The 23,326-nt window shown below is 32.0% G+C and overlaps 6 protein-coding genes across 6 annotated transcripts; 3 read left to right on the top strand and 3 right to left on the bottom strand.

The window, feature by feature from the left end:
- Nucleotides 1–1,002: 1,002 nt before the first annotated feature.
- On the top strand, nucleotides 1,003–2,742 carry PAB1 (polyadenylate-binding protein; the record flags this gene model as incomplete). Its single annotated transcript, XM_003684398.1, has 1 exon — nucleotides 1,003–2,742. The coding sequence occupies one exon, from the start codon at nucleotides 1,003–1,005 to the stop codon at nucleotides 2,740–2,742; it is 1,740 nt and encodes a 579-aa protein (XP_003684446.1).
- Nucleotides 2,743–3,381: 639 nt separating this feature from the next.
- UBC13 (E2 ubiquitin-conjugating protein UBC13) lies at nucleotides 3,382–3,840 on the top strand (the record flags this gene model as incomplete). The annotated part of the gene is made up of 1 exon (XM_003684397.1): nucleotides 3,382–3,840. One exon carries the CDS (start codon nucleotides 3,382–3,384, stop codon nucleotides 3,838–3,840), a length of 459 nt encoding a protein of 152 aa, XP_003684445.1.
- A 978-nt stretch (nucleotides 3,841–4,818) lies between these two features.
- DNF1 (aminophospholipid-translocating P4-type ATPase DNF1) lies at nucleotides 4,819–9,600 on the top strand (the record flags this gene model as incomplete). Its single annotated transcript, XM_003684396.1, has 1 exon — nucleotides 4,819–9,600. One exon carries the CDS (start codon nucleotides 4,819–4,821, stop codon nucleotides 9,598–9,600), a length of 4,782 nt encoding a protein of 1,593 aa, XP_003684444.1.
- A 633-nt stretch (nucleotides 9,601–10,233) lies between these two features.
- On the bottom strand, nucleotides 10,234–11,883 carry CCA1 (tRNA adenylyltransferase; the record flags this gene model as incomplete). Its single annotated transcript, XM_003684395.1, has 1 exon — nucleotides 10,234–11,883. One exon carries the CDS (start codon nucleotides 11,881–11,883, stop codon nucleotides 10,234–10,236), a length of 1,650 nt encoding a protein of 549 aa, XP_003684443.1.
- Nucleotides 11,884–12,420: 537 nt separating this feature from the next.
- Nucleotides 12,421–15,855, bottom strand: MSH6 (mismatch repair ATPase MSH6; the record flags this gene model as incomplete). The annotated part of the gene is made up of 1 exon (XM_003684394.1): nucleotides 12,421–15,855. One exon carries the CDS (start codon nucleotides 15,853–15,855, stop codon nucleotides 12,421–12,423), a length of 3,435 nt encoding a protein of 1,144 aa, XP_003684442.1.
- A 625-nt stretch (nucleotides 15,856–16,480) lies between these two features.
- BRR2 (ATP-dependent RNA helicase BRR2) lies at nucleotides 16,481–22,993 on the bottom strand (the record flags this gene model as incomplete). Its single annotated transcript, XM_003684393.1, has 1 exon — nucleotides 16,481–22,993. One exon carries the CDS (start codon nucleotides 22,991–22,993, stop codon nucleotides 16,481–16,483), a length of 6,513 nt encoding a protein of 2,170 aa, XP_003684441.1.
- Nucleotides 22,994–23,326: the final 333 nt, after the last annotated feature.

Here is a 23,326-nt window from a genome sequence, read left to right as displayed (position 1 = left end):
TTCGTTTCTTGTTGCCACTCATGGCATGGTCTCATTATAGAAGCAGAGCAAAAAAGTTTTTCTCGTTAATTGTCATGACTTTCCTGAGAAAACCAAGCACAGGATCACAGATTTGGTACAATCAAAGTTCCTTTTCAACAGAAAATGTTTTTTTTTTAAAATTTCAAATTTTTTAAAAACCAGAAGTTTTGTAGAAAGTGACGATGGAGAAAACCAGAAACCAAAAGTTATTGAATTTTAGAGTTCTGTTATCATTAATTCAATAATTCAATAATTGAATATCTTACAACTTAATAATTTAATAACTTTTTACTATATCAGGATTTTTAATTCTTATTTGAAATGAATATAATACATGTTTAACGACTGCTGTTTTATTTTAATCATTTTGAAGTTGGGTATATTTAACTTATTAAACTATATCTATATTCTAATTAGTATTAGTTCATCCTCTCTATAATTACATTTACATGTTTATGTATATATGTTTTTACGAACTTTTGTATATTGATTAGTTTCTCTCTTTGTATTGTTGTAATTCTTTATCAGTAGTAGAAGATCAAAAAAATCAGTACGGGTATATACTTTTTAAAAAACAGAAACTGTGAAGTTTTAATTTTAAAATTATAACAATAAAAAGTCAATATTTTTTTTTCCATTTTAATTTTAATTAATAGAAAATTATTTTAAAGAAAAATATAATAAAAGAAGGTTTAATTCAGTTTAAATAATCTTTGGCTTTTTTTCCTACAAAAAAATTAAAAAAAATTAAAAAATAATAATACACATAACATTATAATTAAGAAATAAAAAATAAGTTTATTTTAATTAATAAATCAATTTAAAACTTATAATAAAAAAAATTAAAAAATTAATCAAATAAAAAATATATTGAATTTATATTTTTGACATTAATTTCTTCATTCTTTTTTCCTTTCATACAAAAAATTATCTTTCCTTTCAACTAAAAAGAAAAAAACAACAACAAATAACATCGAAAAAATGTCTGACATTGCTGATAAAACCGTTGAACAATTAGAAAAATTGAACATCAACGAGACTGAAGGTGCTCCAGCTGCCTCTGAAACCGAAGGTACTCCAGCTGCTTCTGAAACTGAAGCTAACAACAGCAATGTTGATACTACTTCTGCTTCTTTATACGTCGGTGAATTAGATCCATCTGTTTCCGAAGCTTTACTGTACGATATCTTCTCCCCAATTGGTCCAGTCACTTCCATTCGTGTTTGTCGTGATGCTATCACCAAGACTTCCTTAGGTTATGCTTACGTTAATTTCAACGACCATGAATCTGGTAGAACTGCCATTGAAAAATTAAATTATTCTCCAATCAAGGGTAAGCCATGCAGAATCATGTGGTCTCAACGTGACCCAGCTTTAAGAAAGAAAGGTGCTGGTAATATTTTCATTAAGAATTTACATCCAGATATCGACAATAAAGCTTTACACGATACTTTCTCCGTTTTCGGTAACATTTTATCTTGTAAAATTGCTACTGATGAAACTGGTAAGTCTAAAGGTTTTGGTTTTGTTCATTTCGAAGAAGATAATGCTGCTGTTGAAGCCGTTGACGCTATTAACGGTATGATGTTGAATGGTCGTGAAGTTTATGTCGCCCAACACGTCTCCAAGAAAGACAGAGAATCTAAATTAGAAGAAGTTAAGGCTAACTTCACTAACGTTTACGTTAAGAATGTCGACGTCGATACTCCAGAAGATGAATTCACAGCTTTATTCTCCAAGTACGGTCCAATTACTTCTATTGCTATGGAAAAAGATTCTGAAGGTAAATTCAGAGGTTTCGGTTTCATTAATTTTGAAAACCACGATGATGCTGCTAAGGCTGTCGAGGAATTAAATGACTTAGAGTTCAAAGGTCAAAAATTATATGTCGGTCGTGCTCAAAAGAAATACGAACGTCTACAAGAATTAAAGAAACAATACGAAGCTTCTAGATTAGAAAAATTGGCTAAATACCAAGGTGTGAACTTATTCGTCAAGAATTTAGATGATTCTATTGATGATGAAAAATTGGAAGCCGAATTTGCTCCTTTCGGTTCTATTACTTCCGCTAAGGTTATGAGAAACGAAGAAGGTAAGTCTAAGAACTTTGGTTTCGTCTGTTTCTCTACCCCAGAAGAAGCTACTAAGGCTATTACCGAAAAGAACCAACAAATTGTTGCTGGTAAACCATTATATGTTGCTATTGCTCAAAGAAAGGACGTCAGACGCTCTCAGTTAGCCCAACAAATTCAAGCTAGAAACCAATTGAGATACCAACAAGCCACTGCTGCTGCCGCTGCCGCCGCTGCCGGTATGCCAGGTCAATTCATGCAACCAATGTTCTACGGTGTTATGCCACCAAGAGGTGTTCCATTCAACGGTCCAAACTCTCCAATGGGTGCTGTTCCACGTCAACAATTCAGAAATGGTCCAGTTTACGGTGTCCCACCACAAGGTGCCCCACAAGGTAACTTCCCAGGTAACGACCAATTATACCAACAAAAACAAAGACAAGCTTTAGGTGAAGAGTTATACAAGAGAGTCTCCTCCAAGACCTCTGATGAAGAAGCTGCCGGTAAGATTACTGGTATGATTTTAGATTTACCACCACAAGAAGTCATGCCATTATTAGAAAATGATGAATTATTTGAACAACATTTCAATGAAGCATCTGCTGCTTATGAATCTTTTAAGCAAGAACAACAAGAACAACAACAATAAGTCAATTGAAAGTGAGGATTTTTTGAATAAGAAAGAAGAAAAAGAATTGAAATGAAGTGCATTTAATTTGATCCATTCTAATAACAGAATGAATAGATATAATTCCTTCTTATTTTTATTTTTTTTTATTCCTTTTTAGTTTTAAATGTCTTTTTATTTCTTAATCAATATGTTTATTAATTAATTATCCATCTAGTTATATATCAGCCTAAGTCAATTTTAAAATGCTTTCTTATTACTTTAATGGAATGCTGTAATCTTTCTTGTCGTCCCCTGATGGTAAAGGAACTGTTGCATGAAACACTGCTAGTTACCCGAATGCATGTCTTTAAATTATTGAAAATATCGAAAAACTGAAGCCTTCACTCTTTAAACTTTGAATCCCCTTTTGGGTAACTTATAAAGATATCATAATTATATTAATGTCACCGATCTTAGGGAATCAGGCACATATACGTACTCCTTCACAGGTCATCATTTAACATATTAAACATACTAAAAATCAATAATATTATCTTAACGTTTTTAAATTTTGAAAAAGATATATAAACACTAGAACATATAATTATTTCTTAAAGGTGAACGAGTGGACGGAAAGATAAGTATCCATAGACACAGGCAGTGAAAGAATTTATAATAATGGCATCGTTACCAAAAAGAATCATTAAAGAGACAGAGAGGTTAGTTAGTGACCCAGTACCTGGTATTACTGCTGAACCTCATGATGACAATTTGCGTTATTTTTCAGTGACAATCGAGGGTCCAGAAGGGTCTCCATACGAACATGGTATATTTGATTTAGAGTTGTTTTTACCTGATGATTATCCTATGGAAAGTCCTAAAGTTCGTTTCCTAACCAAAATCTACCATCCAAATATTGATAGATTGGGTCGTATATGTTTAGACGTGCTAAAAACTAATTGGTCACCTGCATTACAAATCAGAACTGTATTATTGTCCATACAGGCACTGCTAGCAAGTCCAAATCCTAATGATCCATTAGCAAACGACGTCGCTGAAGATTGGATAAAGAATGAGACTGGTGCGATTGCAACAGCTAAAGAGTGGACCCAAAAATATGCACAAGCAAAGGAATAAGCAGTGTCTCACACTCAGATTTTTCTTGAGACAATCGTTCTTCCTAAACAGTACGTTAGCTAGCTCAATGAATGCGGATGGTTAACACATGGACCCGCTATCTTGTGACTTCTAATATTTATTACGAATAATGCGAGCGGTACTATCACTTACTTAAAATGTGACAAAATTTTGCACCTTGATAAATATACATATACATAAATATATATTTAAACAATCAATATATACACAATTATAAATGTCTATAATCAGTGAACTGAATGTCATAATGATAAGTGCCATTCCGAGATGAGGTTTAAAAGGTAGAGATCCTGACGCTTCTTCCCGGGCTTAAACAATCCCATAGTAACTTCATAAATAATGTAAAAGTTACTTTAAATAAACTCTATCGAATACTGCAAAGAATGTGTTTTTAATATCAATCACTAGAGGTTGTATGGGCTCTCTAGCCTAATAATCAATTACTGTCATCATTGGTTACTGTCGCAACGTTCATCAGTGAGAAATATTTTATGCGGCGGGATTTTCAAGCCTATTCATTACATGAACTGAAAAAAAATACTTTATATTGAATTTAACAGCAATTTACCTTTAGAATCTACGGATAGAGTATAATAAGGTTATATAAATTTGATTTGATTATTATTTATACCTCTACCTTGGTAACTTGTAATGCTAGTCATTTTATTTAAGTGGAGTATTTAAGAAGTGCGGTTAAGAGATTCGACGGTTCTCTTGAAGGATAGATTGACTTTACTCATTAATAATTATTAGGAAAAATTTATCGTGCCAAGTGAAAGTTTGCTACTGATTTAATTCTGTTCAAATTTCACGAGTTTTTAAGTTAAGTTTCATTAATATAAGATAAAGTTTTTATTTGAATAGATAACTATTTCGTTTTTTTTTTGTTGTTGTTTTGAGATCTTTTGTTTCTCTTGTAGTTCACTCTGTTAGAATATATCCATTGCTCCATTAGAGATGCCCTCAGGAAATCCCTTTGAAGATCAAATAGACAATAATAATAATCCGTTTGAGACCAATATGGAGAATAGCAATGGGAGTGAATCTCACAATGATACAAATCCCAAAGTACAATTTTTGAATACTGATGAATTTAAAGATGTGGCATTTGATAATGATAACGAAAATAGTTTGAGTTATGATGACCAAAACGATGCCCATTCATTCGAAGCTACTCCTCATTTGAATAAAAAGGACAACAAAGGCGCTTTCGAACCATTCGAAGATGAGTTAGAAACTCATACCAGTTTGAAAAATGATCTTGAAGATGAAGCTGAAGACAATGAATTAAATCATAATGGTAATAGAATGAAAAGATTACGTTGGGGTACTCATAGAAATAAAAAAGGTAGACCTAACGTAGGAAGAGCAAAGACTTTGAAATGGGCAAAGAAAAATTTTCAAAATCCTTTTGAAGAATTTATAGGTATGGAAGATTCGTTAGACGATGCAGCAGAGAAAAATCGAGCAGATGAACATAGAACAGTTTATTTTAACATGGATATGCCAGCTGACACATTAGATGAGGATGGTCATCCAATTGTCGATTATGTTCGTAACAAGATCAGAACTACGAAATATACACCGATTACTTTCTTCCCTAAGAATATTTTATTTCAATTTCAAAATTTTGCAAATGTTTATTTCTTAGTTCTAATTATTCTTGGTGCATTTCAAATTTTTGGTGTTACAAATCCAGGGTTTGCTTCTGTTCCATTGATCGTCATTGTTTGTATTACTGCATTTAAGGATGCTATTGAAGATTCTAGAAGAACTGTTTTAGATTTAGAAGTTAACAATACGAGGACCTACATTTTATCGGGTGTACCAAATAATAATGTTTCTGTTGATAATATCTCTCTTTGGAGAAAGTTTAAGAAAGCCAATTCTAGACTATTATTTAAATTTATTGATTACTGTAAAGAAAGCTTTACTGAAGAAGGTAAAAAGAAAAAAGCTCAAAGACAACGTAATAAGTTACATGTACAGAGAACGAGAGAAGCTTCTGGCAACCCAAGGAACTCATTGGATTCAATGGAAAGTTATAGGGGTTCTGCGGAATACGGTCGCCCTTCATTAGACTATGACGTAGATGAACCTTACGATATGTATGCTAATAATGGTACCGTTATCGATAAGTCGCTACCCCCAAGAGAAGATTGCAAGTTTTCTAAGGACTATTGGAAGAATGTAAACGTTGGTGATATTGTACGTATTCATAATGATGATGAAATTCCTGCTGATATTATTTTACTATCTACTTCTGATCATGATGGTGGTTGTTACGTTGAAACCAAAAATTTAGATGGTGAAACTAACTTAAAAGTACGTAACGCATTAAAATGTTCCATTCCTGTCAGAAGCTCCCGTGATATTGGTAGGTCTAAATTTTGGATTGAAAGTGAAGGTCCTCATGCTAATCTTTATACCTATCAAGGTAATTTGAAATATGTCGATCCAGCTACCGGAGATATGAGCAATGAACCAATTAATATTAATAATTTATTACTTCGTGGTTGTACACTTAGAAACACAAAATGGGCGATGGGTATTGTTATCTTCACTGGTAATGATACAAAAATTATGTTAAATGCTGGTGTGACGCCTACCAAAAAATCTAGAATTGCGAGAGAATTAAACTTTTCTGTTGTTATCAATTTCTTATTACTATTCGTTTTATGTTTTGTCTCTGGTATTATTAATGGTGTTTATTATAATAAATCAGGGACCTCAAGGAACTATTTTGAATATGGTACAATCGGTGGTTCCCCTGCTACTAATGGTTTTGTTTCATTTTGGGTTGCCGTTATTTTATACCAATCCCTTGTTCCAATTTCGTTGTATATTTCTGTTGAAATTATAAAGACTGCCCAAGCTGCTTTTATATATGGTGATGTTTTACTGTATAATGCAAAATTGGATTATCCTTGTACTCCAAAATCTTGGAATATCTCTGATGATCTTGGGCAGGTTGAATACATATTTTCTGATAAAACAGGTACTTTAACCCAAAATGTAATGGAATTCAAAAAATGTACAATCAATGGTGTCTCATATGGCCGTGCATACACTGAAGCATTGGCTGGTCTAAGAAAACGTCAAGGTATCAACGTCGAAGAAGAAGGTAGAAGAGAAAAAGCAGAAATTGCTAAAGATAAAGACACCATGATTGCTGATTTAAAATCAATTTCTAATAATTCTCAGTTTTATCCTGATGAAATGACATTTGTTTCTAAAGAATTTGTAAAGGATTTAAAGGGTGAAAATGGTGATTATCAAAAAAAATGTGATGAACATTTTATGTTGGCTTTATCTTTATGTCATTCTGTGTTAGTGGAACCTCATAAAAATGATCCTGATAGGTTAGATTTGAAAGCACAATCACCGGATGAAGCTGCTTTAGTTGGTACTGCAAGAGATTTAGGTTTTAGTTTTGTTGGTAAGACTAAGACAGGTTTAATTGTTGAAATTCAAGGTGTTCAGAAGGAATTCCAAGTGTTGAATATATTGGAATTCAATTCATCTAGAAAGAGAATGAGTTGTATTATTAAAATTCCTGGTCCAACTCCAGAGTCTGAACCAAGCGCTTTATTAATTTGTAAAGGTGCTGATTCCATTATTTATTCCAGATTAAGCAAAGATAACAACCAAAATGATGAAACATTATTAGAAAAGACCGCATTACATCTTGAGCAATATGCAACAGAAGGTCTGAGAACCCTATGTATAGCTCAAAGAGAAATTTCCTGGTCCGAATATGAAAAATGGAGTAAACAATATGATGTAGCTGCTTCCTCATTAAACAACAGGGAAGAAGAACTAGAAAGAATTTCTGATCAAATTGAACGTGATTTAGTTTTATTGGGAGGTACTGCAATTGAAGATCGTTTACAAGATGGTGTGCCCGATTCTATTGCTTTATTAGCTGATGCAGGTATCAAATTGTGGGTATTAACCGGTGATAAAGTTGAAACTGCCATTAATATTGGTTTTTCATGTAATTTACTAAATAATGATATGGAATTACTGGTTATCAAATCTCAAGGTGAAGATGTATCAAAATATGGTGAAGATCCTTTTGAAATAGTAAATAGTTTACTTTCCAAGTACTTGAGAGAGCATTTCAACATGAGCGGTAATGAATTGGAATTGGCAGAAGCTAAACTGCAACATGATGTGCCTCATGGAAACTTTGGTGTTGTCATTGATGGTGATGCTTTAAAGTTGGCTTTAAGCGGTGAAGATATCAGACGTAAGTTTTTATTATTATGTAAAAACTGTAAAGCGGTCTTATGTTGTAGAGTTTCTCCTTCCCAAAAAGCTGCTGTTACAAAATTAGTCAAAAATACTTTGGATGTCATGACCCTAGCAATTGGTGATGGTTCCAACGATGTAGCAATGATCCAATCTGCTGATGTCGGTGTTGGTATTGCAGGTGAAGAAGGTCGTCAAGCTGTAATGTGTTCCGATTATGCTATTGGTCAATTTAGATATTTAACTAGATTGGTTCTGGTTCATGGTAGATGGTCATACAAAAGATTAGCAGAGATGATTCCATCATTCTTTTACAAGAATGTTATTTTTACTCTAGCTTTATTCTTCTATGGTATTTACAATAACTTTGATGGTTCTTATCTGTTTGAATATACATATCTTTCCTTCTATAACTTGGCATTTACTTCGCTGCCTGTTATTTTCATGGGTATTTTAGATCAAGATGTCAATGATACCATCTCTTTATTGGTTCCAGAATTATACAAAGTAGGTATTTTAAGATTAGAATGGAACCAAAGGAAATTTATTTGGTATATGGTAGATGGTCTATATCAGTCTATTATTTGTTTCTTTTTCCCATATTTAATCTATCATAAGACAATGTATGTTTCTAATAATGGTTTAGGTTTAGAGCATCGTTATTATGTCGGTACCATGGTCGCAACCATTGCTGTTATTGCATGTAATCTGTACATTTTGATTCATCAATATAGATGGGATTGGTTTACAGGGTTCTTTATTGGTCTATCTATAATCGTATTATACGGCTGGACTGGTATCTGGACTAGTTCTTTAATCAGTAATGAATATTTCAAGGCTGCATCTCGTATTTATGGTGTACCAGTATTTTGGGGTATTACCTTTATTGGTGTTATGTTTTGTTTATTACCGAGGTTTACATATGATGTATTTCTGAAATTATTTTACCCATCAGATGTTGACATTATTAGAGAGATGTGGGCACGTGGTGATTTCAACCAATATCCACAAGGATATGACCCAACTGATCCAAACAGACCAAATATAACTAAGAATAGTTTAGTTTCAAATGAGAAAAAAATTCAATTGAATGTTGCTGACGACGAAGATCCATTCAGTGATTCTGCAATGTATTTTGGTGGTAATAATTCTAATCGCAGTTTAGCGACCGAAGAGATTCCAATGAGTTTTATTGACAGACCTGATGGGACACCCATGTTAATTAGAAAAGATCAACCAAACAATTGGACTTCTCCTAAAGAAAATCAAGACCTGTTATTTTCACCTAATATAAATTCTGATGAAGAAAGAGTCCCACGTAGAAGTATGGGGGCCAGAACATCTTTGGATCAAACTAGAGAGCAGATGCTAACTTCAAACCAATTGGATACTAGATTTTCTGTTGATAGAGCCAGAGTTTCCCTTGAGCTGCCTGGTGTCACTCATGCAGAGGATTTAATGAAAAGACAAAGTAGAGAGACATAATGTCAAATTTCAGAAGTTTAATAATCTTCCATAATATGAATTCCTAAAGGAACTACAAAATCACTGTCATGTATTTGAATATTTTTAAGTCAATCGATCACTATTTTCAGTTTCTTACATTAAACTGCACAATTAATAATTTATAACATGAATCGAACTAGCCATATAAACAAGTGTGTACTATAATAAAATTTCTCATGAATAGAAGCCTAATGGCATTTTCTTTTTTGTTTTCAATAATCTAACATACAATATAAACCCAAATTTATTTCCTTGAAATGGGCTGGATCTAAATCTAAACTATAAAACTGTATCTTCAACTCCTTACAAACTGCTTTATAGAGATTGGCAAAATGAATTACTCTACTATTCTTTCCTTGGGTTTTTAAGTGATATTTCAGATTATACAGTCATAAGTTATAAAATTCTGAAGAATAAACTATATATTCAAGTGTGTGGTATTCATCAGATTTTTGAATTTATCATCTAATTATATCTTATTATTTACCCACCTGGCGTATATATTGCTTTTATTATAGATATATAAGTATGTATGTAGTCAATATAAAACAATTCATATTGAATAAGGGCAATTATTTTATAAATATAATATTTCAAACCAAATGATTCTATTTATATAACGGTTGGAAGAAGGCTTTTCAGGTGTTCTAATAGTTGATCTTCAGTACCATCTGGATGTTCTAGTTGCCAAACAATAGCAAGATCGTTTATTTTACCCATCCAAGGACCTGGTTTCATACCGCTTAATGTAAGGAGTCTTTTACCATTAATTAATGGTCTTAAATCATAACAGTCTTTCAAATCACTTTCTATAATATAATTGTAGAAGTTTGAATAATTATTCAAGCAACTTTCATTTTTACTTGCTAATTGATTCAATAAAGTAACAAAATGTACTACTTGCCAATTTCCTTTAAATTCTCTTAAAAATAAACCAATTTCAGATCTAGAAAGAGAATTTCTATCATTGTTAAACTTAGTTACAATTTCATTATAATGTTCAATGGAATCAACTATCAAAGCGATCAAACTCGCTTCATTTTTATTGAATTTTAAACCGTCCTTCACAATGCTTTCAGTTACAGGTATTTTATTATTTACTTTCTTTTTGACATTCCAAATAATCTTCAGATTTTGGAACGGTAATAAAATAAATCCTAATAAAAATATACGCTTAAATGCAGGGCTTTTTTTTATTAACGAATATAAAATTGGGATATCATTTTCTAGCTTTGCCTTATTATTGAGTACTTTCACAACATCCTTGATATGAGCGTTTAAAACAGAATTATCATAAATCTCACTTATTAAATTGAAGTCCTTAGTATTATTTGTTTTATTAAAATCGACAATAGTGTTATCGTTATGCCAGTGGAAAATCACATTATCTATATGGGTATATTGTATTAGGTTGATGCCAATTAAAGGAGTTTCACCATCAATTATTTTTTCCATTTCTACACCAATACGTTCACGGGATATTTTAACATAAAATGCGAGATTGATATCGGAATCTTTCATAGTTTCTAGGGTTTCTGGATCTAATTTAAAATTATATCTAGAGGCAAATCTGATTAATCTTAGAATACGTAACGGATCATCTAAAAATGTCTTACGAGGAGGTAATGGTGTTCTCAATGTCCTATCTTTGAGATCTTGCAATCCAGAGTTAGTTAAATCTTCAATTTCATTTTTTCCAATATTATAGAATAATGCATTCAAAGTGGCATCTCTTCTTAGCGCATCCTGTTTAGGAGTACCAAATTCAACGGTCGGAATTCTAGAATCATCCGTGTATTCTTCAGACCTTAAGTTCACAAAATCAACTTCAACACCAAATAATTTGGTTGTGGCTGTTTCCAAATGTTTTGATTTCTCTGGATTCTTGTCAATTTTATGGATGGAATGTGGTTCAACATTATATTTCCTGAAGTTTTCAGTAAGATAATCATTTAATTTCAATGCAAATGATTCTCCAGACATTATATTGACAGCAATATCTAAATCATTGGATTGAGATCCCAAAAGTTTATCCCTAACCCAACCACCAGTGATTCTTAATTCTAGAGCTTCTGCCTCATTGTTTGATGCATTGTAGTCACTGGTAAACTCATTTAGTAATGTACAAATTTTGGATTCCAAAGGGGTCAGTTGAATAGCTGGTAGGCGTTTCTGAGATGTTGACATAGTTCTGTAACAGATGATAGTTTGCAACTTGTTTTGTATTATGGATTTATTCAATAATTTGAAATAACTATACATTTACTAGGCCTAATCCTACGAGATCAATTCAAAAGAGTTAAAAGAAGCTAAACGCAAAGAAACTATCTAAACTACTAATACAAACTAATGATTGTACATGCACATGTTTCTTCTGTAACTGTTACTTATCTATAATGTCATGAACAATTTATACTATTTTCTATCGTCTGTTCTTACAACAAATTTCAATTTGGTTCATTTTTTGATGAGTTACCTTTTTTGGCGATTAGCGAAAAGTACTATGTTAGGGTTTCCATATAGTAAACTTCGTTATAATATATATATGACTATGACAAGATAATTACCAGGTCTACTTGAAAGAGTGTTATCTAAATCAATGTATGCCAATATTAGGATGAAAAAATTTAAGATGTGATTAATTTATTAGTCGAAGTCTTCTCATTTCGAGAAATCAAAAAATATTAAAACGAGACAGGTCACAGTATCTTATCGAACAGAATAAAAATGTTAATATGAACAGTTTGTTATATATATTTACATAAATCTATAAGAATGAGTACTTATAGAGAGTTAATTTCAAATTGATTCAATTAGAGAAAATAATGTCTTAAGCACATTCGCTTTTATATTATTATCATATATGGTGACGTTTTCGCCAGTACCAAGTTTAGAGTTAGTTAATCCATCACCCTTTGTTAATCGAATGAAATCACTTTGGAGTCCCAATGGCATATCTACTCTCTCTTTATTTAAACCTTTTAATGCTAAATTCTGTTTTTTGATAATCTCAGAAGTATGCTCATGGTTTTCAGCTGCTATTTGAGCTTCATCAACAATTGTTTTGCTGATACCACACATGGATGCAACATGCATACCAAATGATTTGCCACTTTCACCATTTACTAATTGATATAGAAAAGTAATATTTCTAGTTTGTTCATCAACTAAAATATTCATTTTCATAGGCCTCACATCAGGGTGTCCTTTGAAATTTAAGCCAAGAGCAGCGTAATGTGTTGCAAAGAAACTCATACTTTGAATATGTGTTGCCAGATGATATAAAACACATTCTGCAATTGCAAAACCATCATTAGAAGAACCACCTCTTCCTAATTCGTCAAGAACCAACAATGATCTATTTGTAGCTAAGTCTAACATTTTTTTAGTTTCAGATAATTCAACAAAAAAAGTAGATTTACCTTGCATAATATTGTCATTTGCACCTAATCTAGTCATAATACGATCCACAGGAGACAGCTCTGCACTTCCACAAGGTACATAACAACCAATTTGTGCCATAATGACAGCAATGCATGACATTCTTAAAACTGTTGATTTACCTGCCGCATTAGCACCAGTTAATAATGTTACTCGGGAAACATCGTTACCAAGCTCGATATCATTAGGTATAAATTCCTTAACGGTAGTTGAGCCAAGATTAAAACAAGGATGTCTTAATGACTTGAATTTCATAAATCCATTTAATTTATTGCCCGTGTTTTCATCAACTTCATCTACAAATTTGGGTCTACACGATGGGTATCCTAACGACTCTGATGTACGAGTTAATGCTAATATACAATCTATGTTTGATATCATAGTAACAGTCGGTTTCCAAACTTCCTTATAAAGAGAATCAAACTTTTTACATATTCTATTCTTTAAATCATTTTCCACAATTTTGTGTTTCTCACGAGCCTCTGCCATCGATCTTGCTAAAACGCTAACTTCATCAGAGTAATATCTCTTCGTGGATTTGTTGGACCCCATTTGTACCCAAGAAGAAGGGATTTGTTTTGTTGCTGCCATTGGTACTTCAATTGTGAAAAGTTCTTTACCAGAATCCTTATATTGAATACTAGAACATTTAAACCTTTTTCTATATTCAAGCAAAATTTTGTTTAATTCATCTTCTATTACTTTAATTTGATTTAAGGATTCATCAAACTCTGGTTCGACACCCTTTATAGGAATAATCTTATCTTCTTCTATGGCACAGGCACGATCAAATGAATTTGACCATTTGTCAACACTAGAACGTAAATCTACAGGAATTTGAGATATATAAATTCCCAGAGCACCTTTATTTGCTCTATCTTTTAGGGTATCGATCATCTTAACTATTGTTTCAAAACCCTGAATTACCTTTTCGAAATCTTTCATTTTGATCGTTGTTGAATGGATCCTTGCAAGCATTCTTTCCAAATCAGGAAGTCTGATGAAGTGCGATTCAAAAACGTCACGTAATTCTACATCTGATAATAGTAAATCTACACTATCTAATCTTTTCTCTATATCTGATTTCTGTAACAATGGATGCATCACCCAATTTTTCATCATTCTTTTACCCATTGGAGTAATTGATAAATTGAAAAGTTTAAATAAAGTTCCCTTATCGGAACCATCAAAAGAATTTGAAAATATTTCAAGATTCTGTAGTGTGACACCATCTAGAATTAGAGATTTTTGAGATCCTACTAAATCATATTCTTTCATATTCCCTAACGAAATTAAATTACCATCTAATTTTAGCCATTTTAAATAATATAATAGTCCTCCTAATGCAGAAAAACCAACTTGCTTTTTATTTTTATAGTAAGTTTGAAGAATAGCTGGCCATTCTGAAGAATCTTTAAAATAATTATTTTCTTCTGAAAGCAATTCATCATGTGTTTTATAGAAATCATAAAATTCTTCTCCAGCTTTTAAATAATTCATAATGGCTTGAGGTGCAGAATTGAATTTGATTATTTTATGAGCTAAATTTGATAAATTATCTTTTTCCATTATAATTTCCTTGGGTCTAACTTGGGACATCAATGTTTCCAATTTAGTACATTCGTTATCATCTTCGAGTTCGATCAATTGTATTTCACCGGTAGCGGTATCGATAAATGACACTCCAAATAGTTTGTTCTTCAAAGTAGAATCTACCGAGACGATATTTTGGGTATCAGCCTCATAGAAATTACCGGGTTCTTCTCTAACCGCGAGACAGTATGTTGCTAAATCTGAGTGAAGCATATTACTTTCCGTTAATGTACCGGATGTCAAAACGCATTCAAGTTCTCTTTTAACAATACCTTTAGAACCTTCACGCATTTCTTTAGCTAACATTGATTCACGCTGATCTACTTTAGCTACCTTGTAACCATACTCGATAAATTGAGATGCCCAATGATCAAATGACATTTCTGGTATACCTGCTAAATTCATATTAGCTCTTCCACCACCAGCAATTTTTAGATCAAAAAGTGTGTTACCTAAAATTGCATCCTTCTCATATAACTCAAAAAACTTACCTTTTTTAAAAAAGACAACGCAATCCCACATTTTTGACTTAATTTCCCAATACTGTTTCTCGAATGCTGTAAACTTGTTCCAAGCAGAGGTGGGGATATAAAGTGTCTTAGGATCATATTCAGGGTCTGTCATTGGTCTTTTTTCTGCATCACGAATATCAATTAACCATTGATATCTTTCTTGATGTTGCTTATTAAAGTTTGCATGTTTTGGAGCTTGAGCAAAAGTTTTTGATTTAAAGACAGGTTTTGGAGATGCTTTGACTAATGGTTTGAAAGTTTTTGCAACAGCTCGTTTCGGCTTTTCAACAAGGGAGAGAATATCATCATCGTCATCATCATTACTGTCACTAAATGTCTTCTTTGGTTCAATATATTCCTCCTCATCTTCTTTTTCAGATACAACTGAAGTGTCTAACGTAAATTCTAAATCGTCGTCATCATCATCAGATCTTACTTTTCTAATTTTCCTTGATTGTTTCTTTATTAATGGTTCATCATCGCTGTCACTATCTTCAGCATAGCTGATTACTCTCTTTGCATTCCTTCTGGAGGATGATATAAAGGTGTCATCTTCAAAGCCATCTGAGTCCTCCTCCTCTTTAACAGGATTGATAACATTTTCATGTTTTACTGGGGTAGAGGCTTTTGGTTCAATGATAGTATCTTCCGATTGTGGTATATTAAGATCATTGGCTAAAGTCTTCATTTTAGGGAAAAGTTTGTTTGTAGAAGAATTATTTGTTAAAGTAAAGGATGTATCGCTAACGTCAGCGGTGTTTTTACTTCGAGGATCTTTAGTTAAGGGAGCACTATTATCTGATGTTTTATCAGATACATTTTCTTTATTTAAGGGCTTATTAGGTGTGGATTTAGAAGACTGCTTTGAAAAAAAGATAATAAATTAGATTGTTTCATCTTCTTTTGAGAAGAAGAACTCGGTGATTTCAATGCAGCATTCTTATTAGGTTTAGGAGTAATTGGAGGCATCTTTGAGGATATCTTAAAAACGAATATTTCTTGAGCCTTAATCTTTGTGATATCAATTTAAATGTAACATAGTATAAGTATTTTAATTTGTATTTCAATGAAGAAATTTATATAATTTTATAATTGCATTATTTAAAATGTAATATACATTGAATGATAATAGTTGATGATGCTTAAGTCACTTACGATTAATCGTGTAAACATAATTGAGACGCGTCGCGTAAAGCCATAAATTTAATGGTGAAATTAGGAAGCATATAAAATTCTATGTGATATGAAGAACGTGATCAAATTGATTTAAATAATACACTAATATATATATTTACATATCTATGATATAGCTATCAAGCAACTGTGACATCGAAAGACACTTCTTTGTCGGCATCTAGATAAGAATCACAGACACAAAATAATGTTAATTTGTGAGTTCCCTGCCTATCTAAAGAAAATGGTAATTTGAAACTTTGGCTTTCTTTAGATAGCGTCACTTTTCTTATAGCATACAGTTCTCTAGTATCACATTCCCCGAGTACTAGCCACCAATTCTCTATCTTATCGTAAGGATATTTCTCCGATATCACCAATGTTGATTCAGGTTCTTCATCCCTTGAGATTGTTACCATTATTTCTTTAATTGAGTTCATTTCTATCCTGTTGATGTTTTCTATTTGATACTTTAATTCAATATTAGGGTAATTATTCACAAAATTTGCGATTTTGTTAAGTTCAATGTTATCAATACTTAATATTTCTTCTCTATCTTCATCTTCTAATGCCATAAAATCATAAACACTGTCTACACCCTTGACGGCACATTTACTTAATATATCCTTATCAAACAATGGAATCTGTTTCAAAGAATTATCTGTGTCCCAAACACCTTGAACAAACATTTGCAATAAATCCATTGCTGTCGTAGAGTTTAACCACCCATTACCTGCCAGAATATCAACCACCGTGGCAGTCAAATTACATACATGTTTTAATACAGCATGTAAATCGTTTTTAAGTTCAGTAGAAAGTGAAATTCTACTAAAATATGACTGAAATAAAATAAATAATTTAAATTTCCTCGGATCATTATGAATATTTCCAGTAAATTTCAATGGTAATCGTTTTTCTAAATTCTGTAGGTATGATAAATCACCTTCTCTGAGTGGAACTGTATCGAATTCTCTTGAATTCGATAATAATAAAAGTATATCCTTTAAGGTGGAAGCACTAGTCAAATTATTCAAGAAGTATTTCATTGTGTAGAAAGAAATATTATATTTGACAAGCACATTCGAGAATGGTAAAATAATGAAATTTTCATCGTTATTAATACCTTCCTCATCTCTGTCTTCATTTATAGTATCGGCATCAGGTCTACTGACCGGAGATATCAAAGAACAATTGATTAAATCAGCAATAACATCATTTACTAAAGTTGTTAAGAACTGGGAAATTCCCTCTGCAGAAACATCAGATAGACCATAATAACTGGGGTTTGCATGCAACCTTCGGTAAAACAGAGAATATGTTAAAAGATCCATACAATCTTGTTTATTCTCAATAATAGACGTGCATATCTCATTTAAAATATAATCATGTATATTGTTCAGTAAGCTGCTTTCAACAGGAACAGGTTCGGTAATGAATTTTTGGTAATATTCTTTTCTATAGGAATTTGTAAAAATTAGAACGATTCCCATATGGGTATCTGTGTTGCCTACTGTATGTGAGATCATTTCATTAACATTATCAATATTGCAATCATAATAGCATCGGTGTTGCTCATCATAGTATTCAGTGTCCAAAATTATAGTAATATTTGATTTCGGTGCAATTTTAACACTTTCAAATGGTATTAATAAAGTAGAAATATTACCATCATTATATAATTTTAAGATAGTGTCTAAATTCGCGATTGGCATTCCTTCATAAATTATCCCAATTCCTGCATCTAATGCACTTTTCGTTGAAGGGTCGCTAATATGTTTGATACCTTCATCAGAACTAACATTAGGTTTATCAATTGACTGTGTATTTTGATATGATAGATAAGAAACGAATTGTCGTGCCACTTTATAACATTCTTTCCTAGATTGGGTATATATAATGGAATAGTTTCTAGGTTTTCCGTTATATAAAATATAATCAAAAGCTTGTCTTCTTGATAAGTTAGAAGGCGTTTTAAACCCCATATTATTATGAGTAATAAACTCAACATTCAATTGCTCTATCCTGTCTTGAGGTGAGAAATTGTACATAAATTTTTTATTAACTCCAATAAAGTCTGCAAAATCACGGCTATTAGCAATTGGTGATGAAAACCCTACTATTCTTATATCCTTCTCCAATTGTGCAATCATTAAATTCATTCTTGAGATTAAAATTTCATATACTGACCCAGTAATAGAATTGCGAACGTTTTGAAGACCATCATAAATTAATAGTTCAACCAATTGTAAATTTTTTCGTGTTGGCCATTTTCTTGAAAGAAAATTTAATTGTTCAGGGGTCCCTAAAATGAGGTGACTTTGTGCCAATAATTTAATATTTATTGAAACATCTTCGGTTAATTTTTGAATGACCTGACCTTCAGCAATTTTTGAGAATTTTCCTTGCCAAACATTAACTAAATGATCAATATGTGTTTGACTTGGGTGAATATATATCGCCCTTCCTTTATTCTGTCGCCAATGGTTCAATAAAGCTAACTCAGGACCTGTGGAATCTTGTGGATTTTCAGTACGACTAATAAAAATATTGTCGTTGGAATTATATAAAACATCAAAACATGAACTTATATGGAAGTCAAATTTATCAAAGTTAAATACATTTGAGAATTCTGGTACTTGTAACCTTGAAGTAAAGACTAATTCAATATCGTTTGCTTTCATTGGTGCTGTAAACTTCCTCGGTTTTATCAATTTTGCTAATGAAACTGAAAGTGTTTCAGATGATTTAATCCATTTTTCTGAGATAATATTTATGAATATATTAGGTGGAACTTGAGAATTATTATTTTTTGGTAGCTCTAAAGTGAAACTTAACATATGGTCCTGGCCCAATTCGTTTTTATTGATTAAGATATAATTTGAATACAAAATCTCTTTCCCATCGGAGTCCTCCACAATAATAATAAACGGTTCGGATGTTTTGTGATAACGACTATCCCATATCCATGTTGGTGTAAAAGTTAAATCGAAAAGAAAAATAGTTGGTGTTATGGTTTGGACTTGACATTCTAATTGGACTTTAGGAAATCGTCTAAGAAGATCATATATTAACTTACCATTCTTTTCTGATCTGATAGCTTTACCGACCTCACTCGGTGACTGTATTTTCAAATAATCATCCCATTGGGTATATGAGGCTTCGGTTCTCTTGATAACCTCATTGGGACAACCTTTGAATTGGCGCAAAGGTGAATTAGCCGACCACATGCGGTTATCGATGCATTTGCATAACGAGATTGCAGTTTTCGTTTGTCTGGCATAGTTTTTATATAAACATATTTCATATATTGCCTTCATTAAACGTCCTGCATTTTGAATAATAAAAGTCATATCGGCATTTAAAGCTAGCCCTTCAAATTGTATCCTTGATATATATGACTGTAGCAGTATAATTATTTTAGTGGAATTCTCATCCATTGACTCAGGTATCGGGAATGGTGATCTAGATTTTAACGTCATCAATTCTTTCCGTTCTTCTGTTCTAACTGAAACAAATTTAAACTCACTAGAAAGAGAGAATGTTTGTAACAATTCTGAGGTGTCCATATTACTATTAATATTATCATAATATAATTTTATCGATTCATGATCGATATAATAATGTGATGCAATTTTACCCAATTCTGTGCTTTCCACTGTCAATTCCTTGTCATTGTAAACCACAAGTTTACCATCGTGAAGAATTCTAAAACAAGTATGCATTAAAGAAAACATAAATGAATCAAAATTCTCCAAGTTTGGAATGTTATACGTTTTTGGAGATACCAACATGCGAATATAAAGGAACGTATGTTGGAACCAGTTTTTTGCATCATTTATATTTATAACATTACCCAGAACAATCTCAGCATTCAGGCAATCGACTAACTTTTCAGATAAATAAGATTGAATTGATAACTGATTTGTTAAAACAGCAAGGTAATATTTAATATCGGTTTGATTAGTTATAATGATACCTTTCCCATGAGTATCGTATCTAGGTCTACCAGCTCTACCTAACATCTGAAGAACATCTTGAGCTGATAATTTTTCCCATTTACTAGTTTCCGGTGAATAAACCTCTGTGCCTTTTATGATAACGGTATGTGCAGGTAAATTAACACCCCATGCAAGCGTAGCAGTTGAAACTAGAACTTGTAATAGCCCATCCGCAAACAAATCTTCAGAAAGTGATCTATCGCTTCTATCTAGCCCAGCATGATGTATACCGATACCAAAGGTACATAGATCTTTTAGTTTTGAATTTTTAATAGTTTCAGTTTCTTTTCTCAATATTTCTTTTGAACCGGCATCAGGTTTCTTAATTTTATCTAGAAGATGATTCTTTAAAAACTCTTTCTTTAAATATTCTGCAGTTCTATGAGTATCTTTCCTAGAATGAACAAATACAATTACTTGATGTCCTTCTGTGACAGATTCTAATACTTTGTCATAGCAAACTTCATTCATTGCGCTAATTTTTTTGATAGAGCTCTTCTCTGTAATCCCACAAAATTGTTGAGATAATGGACATGGACGAAAAGTGGAATCAAAATAGAATAGATAAGGTTCTTTTACTCTTAAGAACTTTGCAACATCTTTATAATTAGGTAATGTTGCAGACATAGCCATTATTCTCGGATTCTTTATGTTTGCATCTATCAACGACCTAGACACAATGGATTCGATCACAGGTCCTCTTGGATCGTGTAATAAATGTACTTCATCTATTATAACCAAATCAACCAAATTAACGTATGTTAAATCATTGGATTTTCTGGTGATAATATCCCATTTTTCAGGTGTTGAAACTAATATTTGAGTCTCATTGATTTGAGATCTTGATAAGTTTGAATCACCAGTTAACTCGGACACTTTAATGCCATATGGGGATAGACGTCTTTGGAATTCTCTTACCTGCTCTTGTACTAGTGCCTTCAAAGGAGCAATAAATACGATTTTAAAATTGTTGAGTTGTAATGTTTCCTTTGATGTACTAAAATGCTTAGAAATGCATCTTAATATAGCTAGAAGCGCAATATTTGTCTTACCCGCACCAGTAGGAGCGCATACCAGCATGTTTTCGTCGGTTTCAAAGGCAGCACCATATACCTTACTCTGTATAGCGTTCAAAACCTCGATTTCATTTGGTGGGAATGCAGATTGGGCCCATTTAGGAAGATCTGTGATATTAATCAGAGTATAATCAAGCAAGACCTGTTTTAGCGGTGGGATATGTATCTCTTCATATTTAGGTTTTACTCTTTTAAAAGAACCATTTGGCAATACAATTTTATTTGCTGAAACGTCTGAAATTCTATTGTACTTCTGAAATTCTTCTAAATTTAAATATTGCAAAGATTTAGAGAGTGTTTTTGCTCTTTTTGGTGTAAATGTATCGTCATCACTATCATTGTATCCAGTTTGATTAGATGGTTCTAATTTTCTTTTGACTTTTCCGGTGAAATAATTTAAATATTCATCAATTAATGGTAATAAGTTGTTATTTTTCATTTCCTCTATAATTTTGTCTTTGTCGCTGTCATTCGATTTCGACAATAATAACCCCCATTTTAACTTATCCTTGTTTAAGATCATATTATCAATTAGCTCATCAGAAATATCAATTTTATGTGCTTTTAACGATTTTGATAGAGCTGATGCGGTAAGATGTTCACTTGAAAGCAGCTCAATTATATTTTCAAAATTTGGCATAGTAGCTTTGTGAGGGTTCTTCAGGTTACTGGAGAAGATAATATTATAAAGATAATTAGGGTTGACATCATAAATTTTCGTATCTGAAAATATTTTATAATTTGTTGTGCCTAATATTATATTACTCTTTGAGGAATTGAGTACATGAGAATCAGTAGTTTCATTTCTTCCTATATCTTTTTTTGTGATAAATTTGGTATCGATATTTGTGTGATGTTCCTGGAAGTCAAGTTCAGGTTGATCTTGAGTGTCATCTTCATCTTCTGAAGATACCACGGCAATGGCATTACCAGTTTTTGTATTGCTAGATTCATATTTTTGAGTACTATAGTCAGTTATATTGTTCATTAATTTCATTAGACTTTGGAAATTCAATTTATTAATTGGCATTTGCAAAATTTCTTCAATTTTCGTTAATTTCATTTGAGTGTCATGTGTGTTCTCCTCATCTTCTTTAAATAATGATATTAATAAATCTGTAGTTTCTATTATAACTTGATGCGGTATATCATTCCCAATAATCGAGATGACCCACTGTAGAATTTCTTCATATATCAAGAAAGTTGTGTCATTTGTTGGATGGTATTTGATTTCTGTTAGTTCATCGAGATCCAATAAAGTATTACCATATCTGTTACTAGTATTTTTTGGTTGTAGATCCTCTTTTTTATTTGCAGCATCCCCAGGATAAGTTTGGATATTTAATGATAATTCGTCTTTTAGTGATGAAGTTTCCAGATCATGTTTCATAGCAGATCCCATATCATTTTTGGAGATTACACCGGCCACAGATTTCGGCTGCGATGCTTCTGCTTCTTTTATATTATTCTTCTCTCCACTTTTCGACTGTTTATTTGAAGTTAAAACCAAATTTGACATCTCATCGCTTCTATATATTTCTTTAATTCGTTTTCTATCCATTTCTCTTTCTGACTCCATTTTTTCAAGGTCGAACTTTCAAGGTATTTTCTTTTAATGTTGATAATACATATGTATTAATTTTGAAAGGGATTATATTTATAAGTCTGAACTTAAAAACCATTTTTGTATAGAAACTGTTTTATAAGCAAATGAATTTGTTATGCATCAGCTTTAAAGTTCACTTAGTTTATAAAATCTGTAATGTTCGTTTAACGCGATAGTTTTGTATTTCAGTAAATAGTACCATAAGAATAAGCGTCATGAAACCGACTTCAAGAATGAAGATGACTACTGTCTTGATTTAATAATAGCTGTTGTAAGGTTAATAATCTGGGTCGTGCTTATCACTTC

The sequence above is a fragment of the Tetrapisispora phaffii genome, chromosome 2 (assembly GCF_000236905.1).
Source record: "Tetrapisispora phaffii CBS 4417 chromosome 2, complete genome".
NCBI classification, from domain to species: Eukaryota; Fungi; Ascomycota; class Saccharomycetes; order Saccharomycetales; family Saccharomycetaceae; genus Tetrapisispora; species Tetrapisispora phaffii.
The sequence above is the reverse complement of the archived record's forward strand: the minus strand, read 5'-3'. Positions and strand labels throughout refer to the sequence as shown.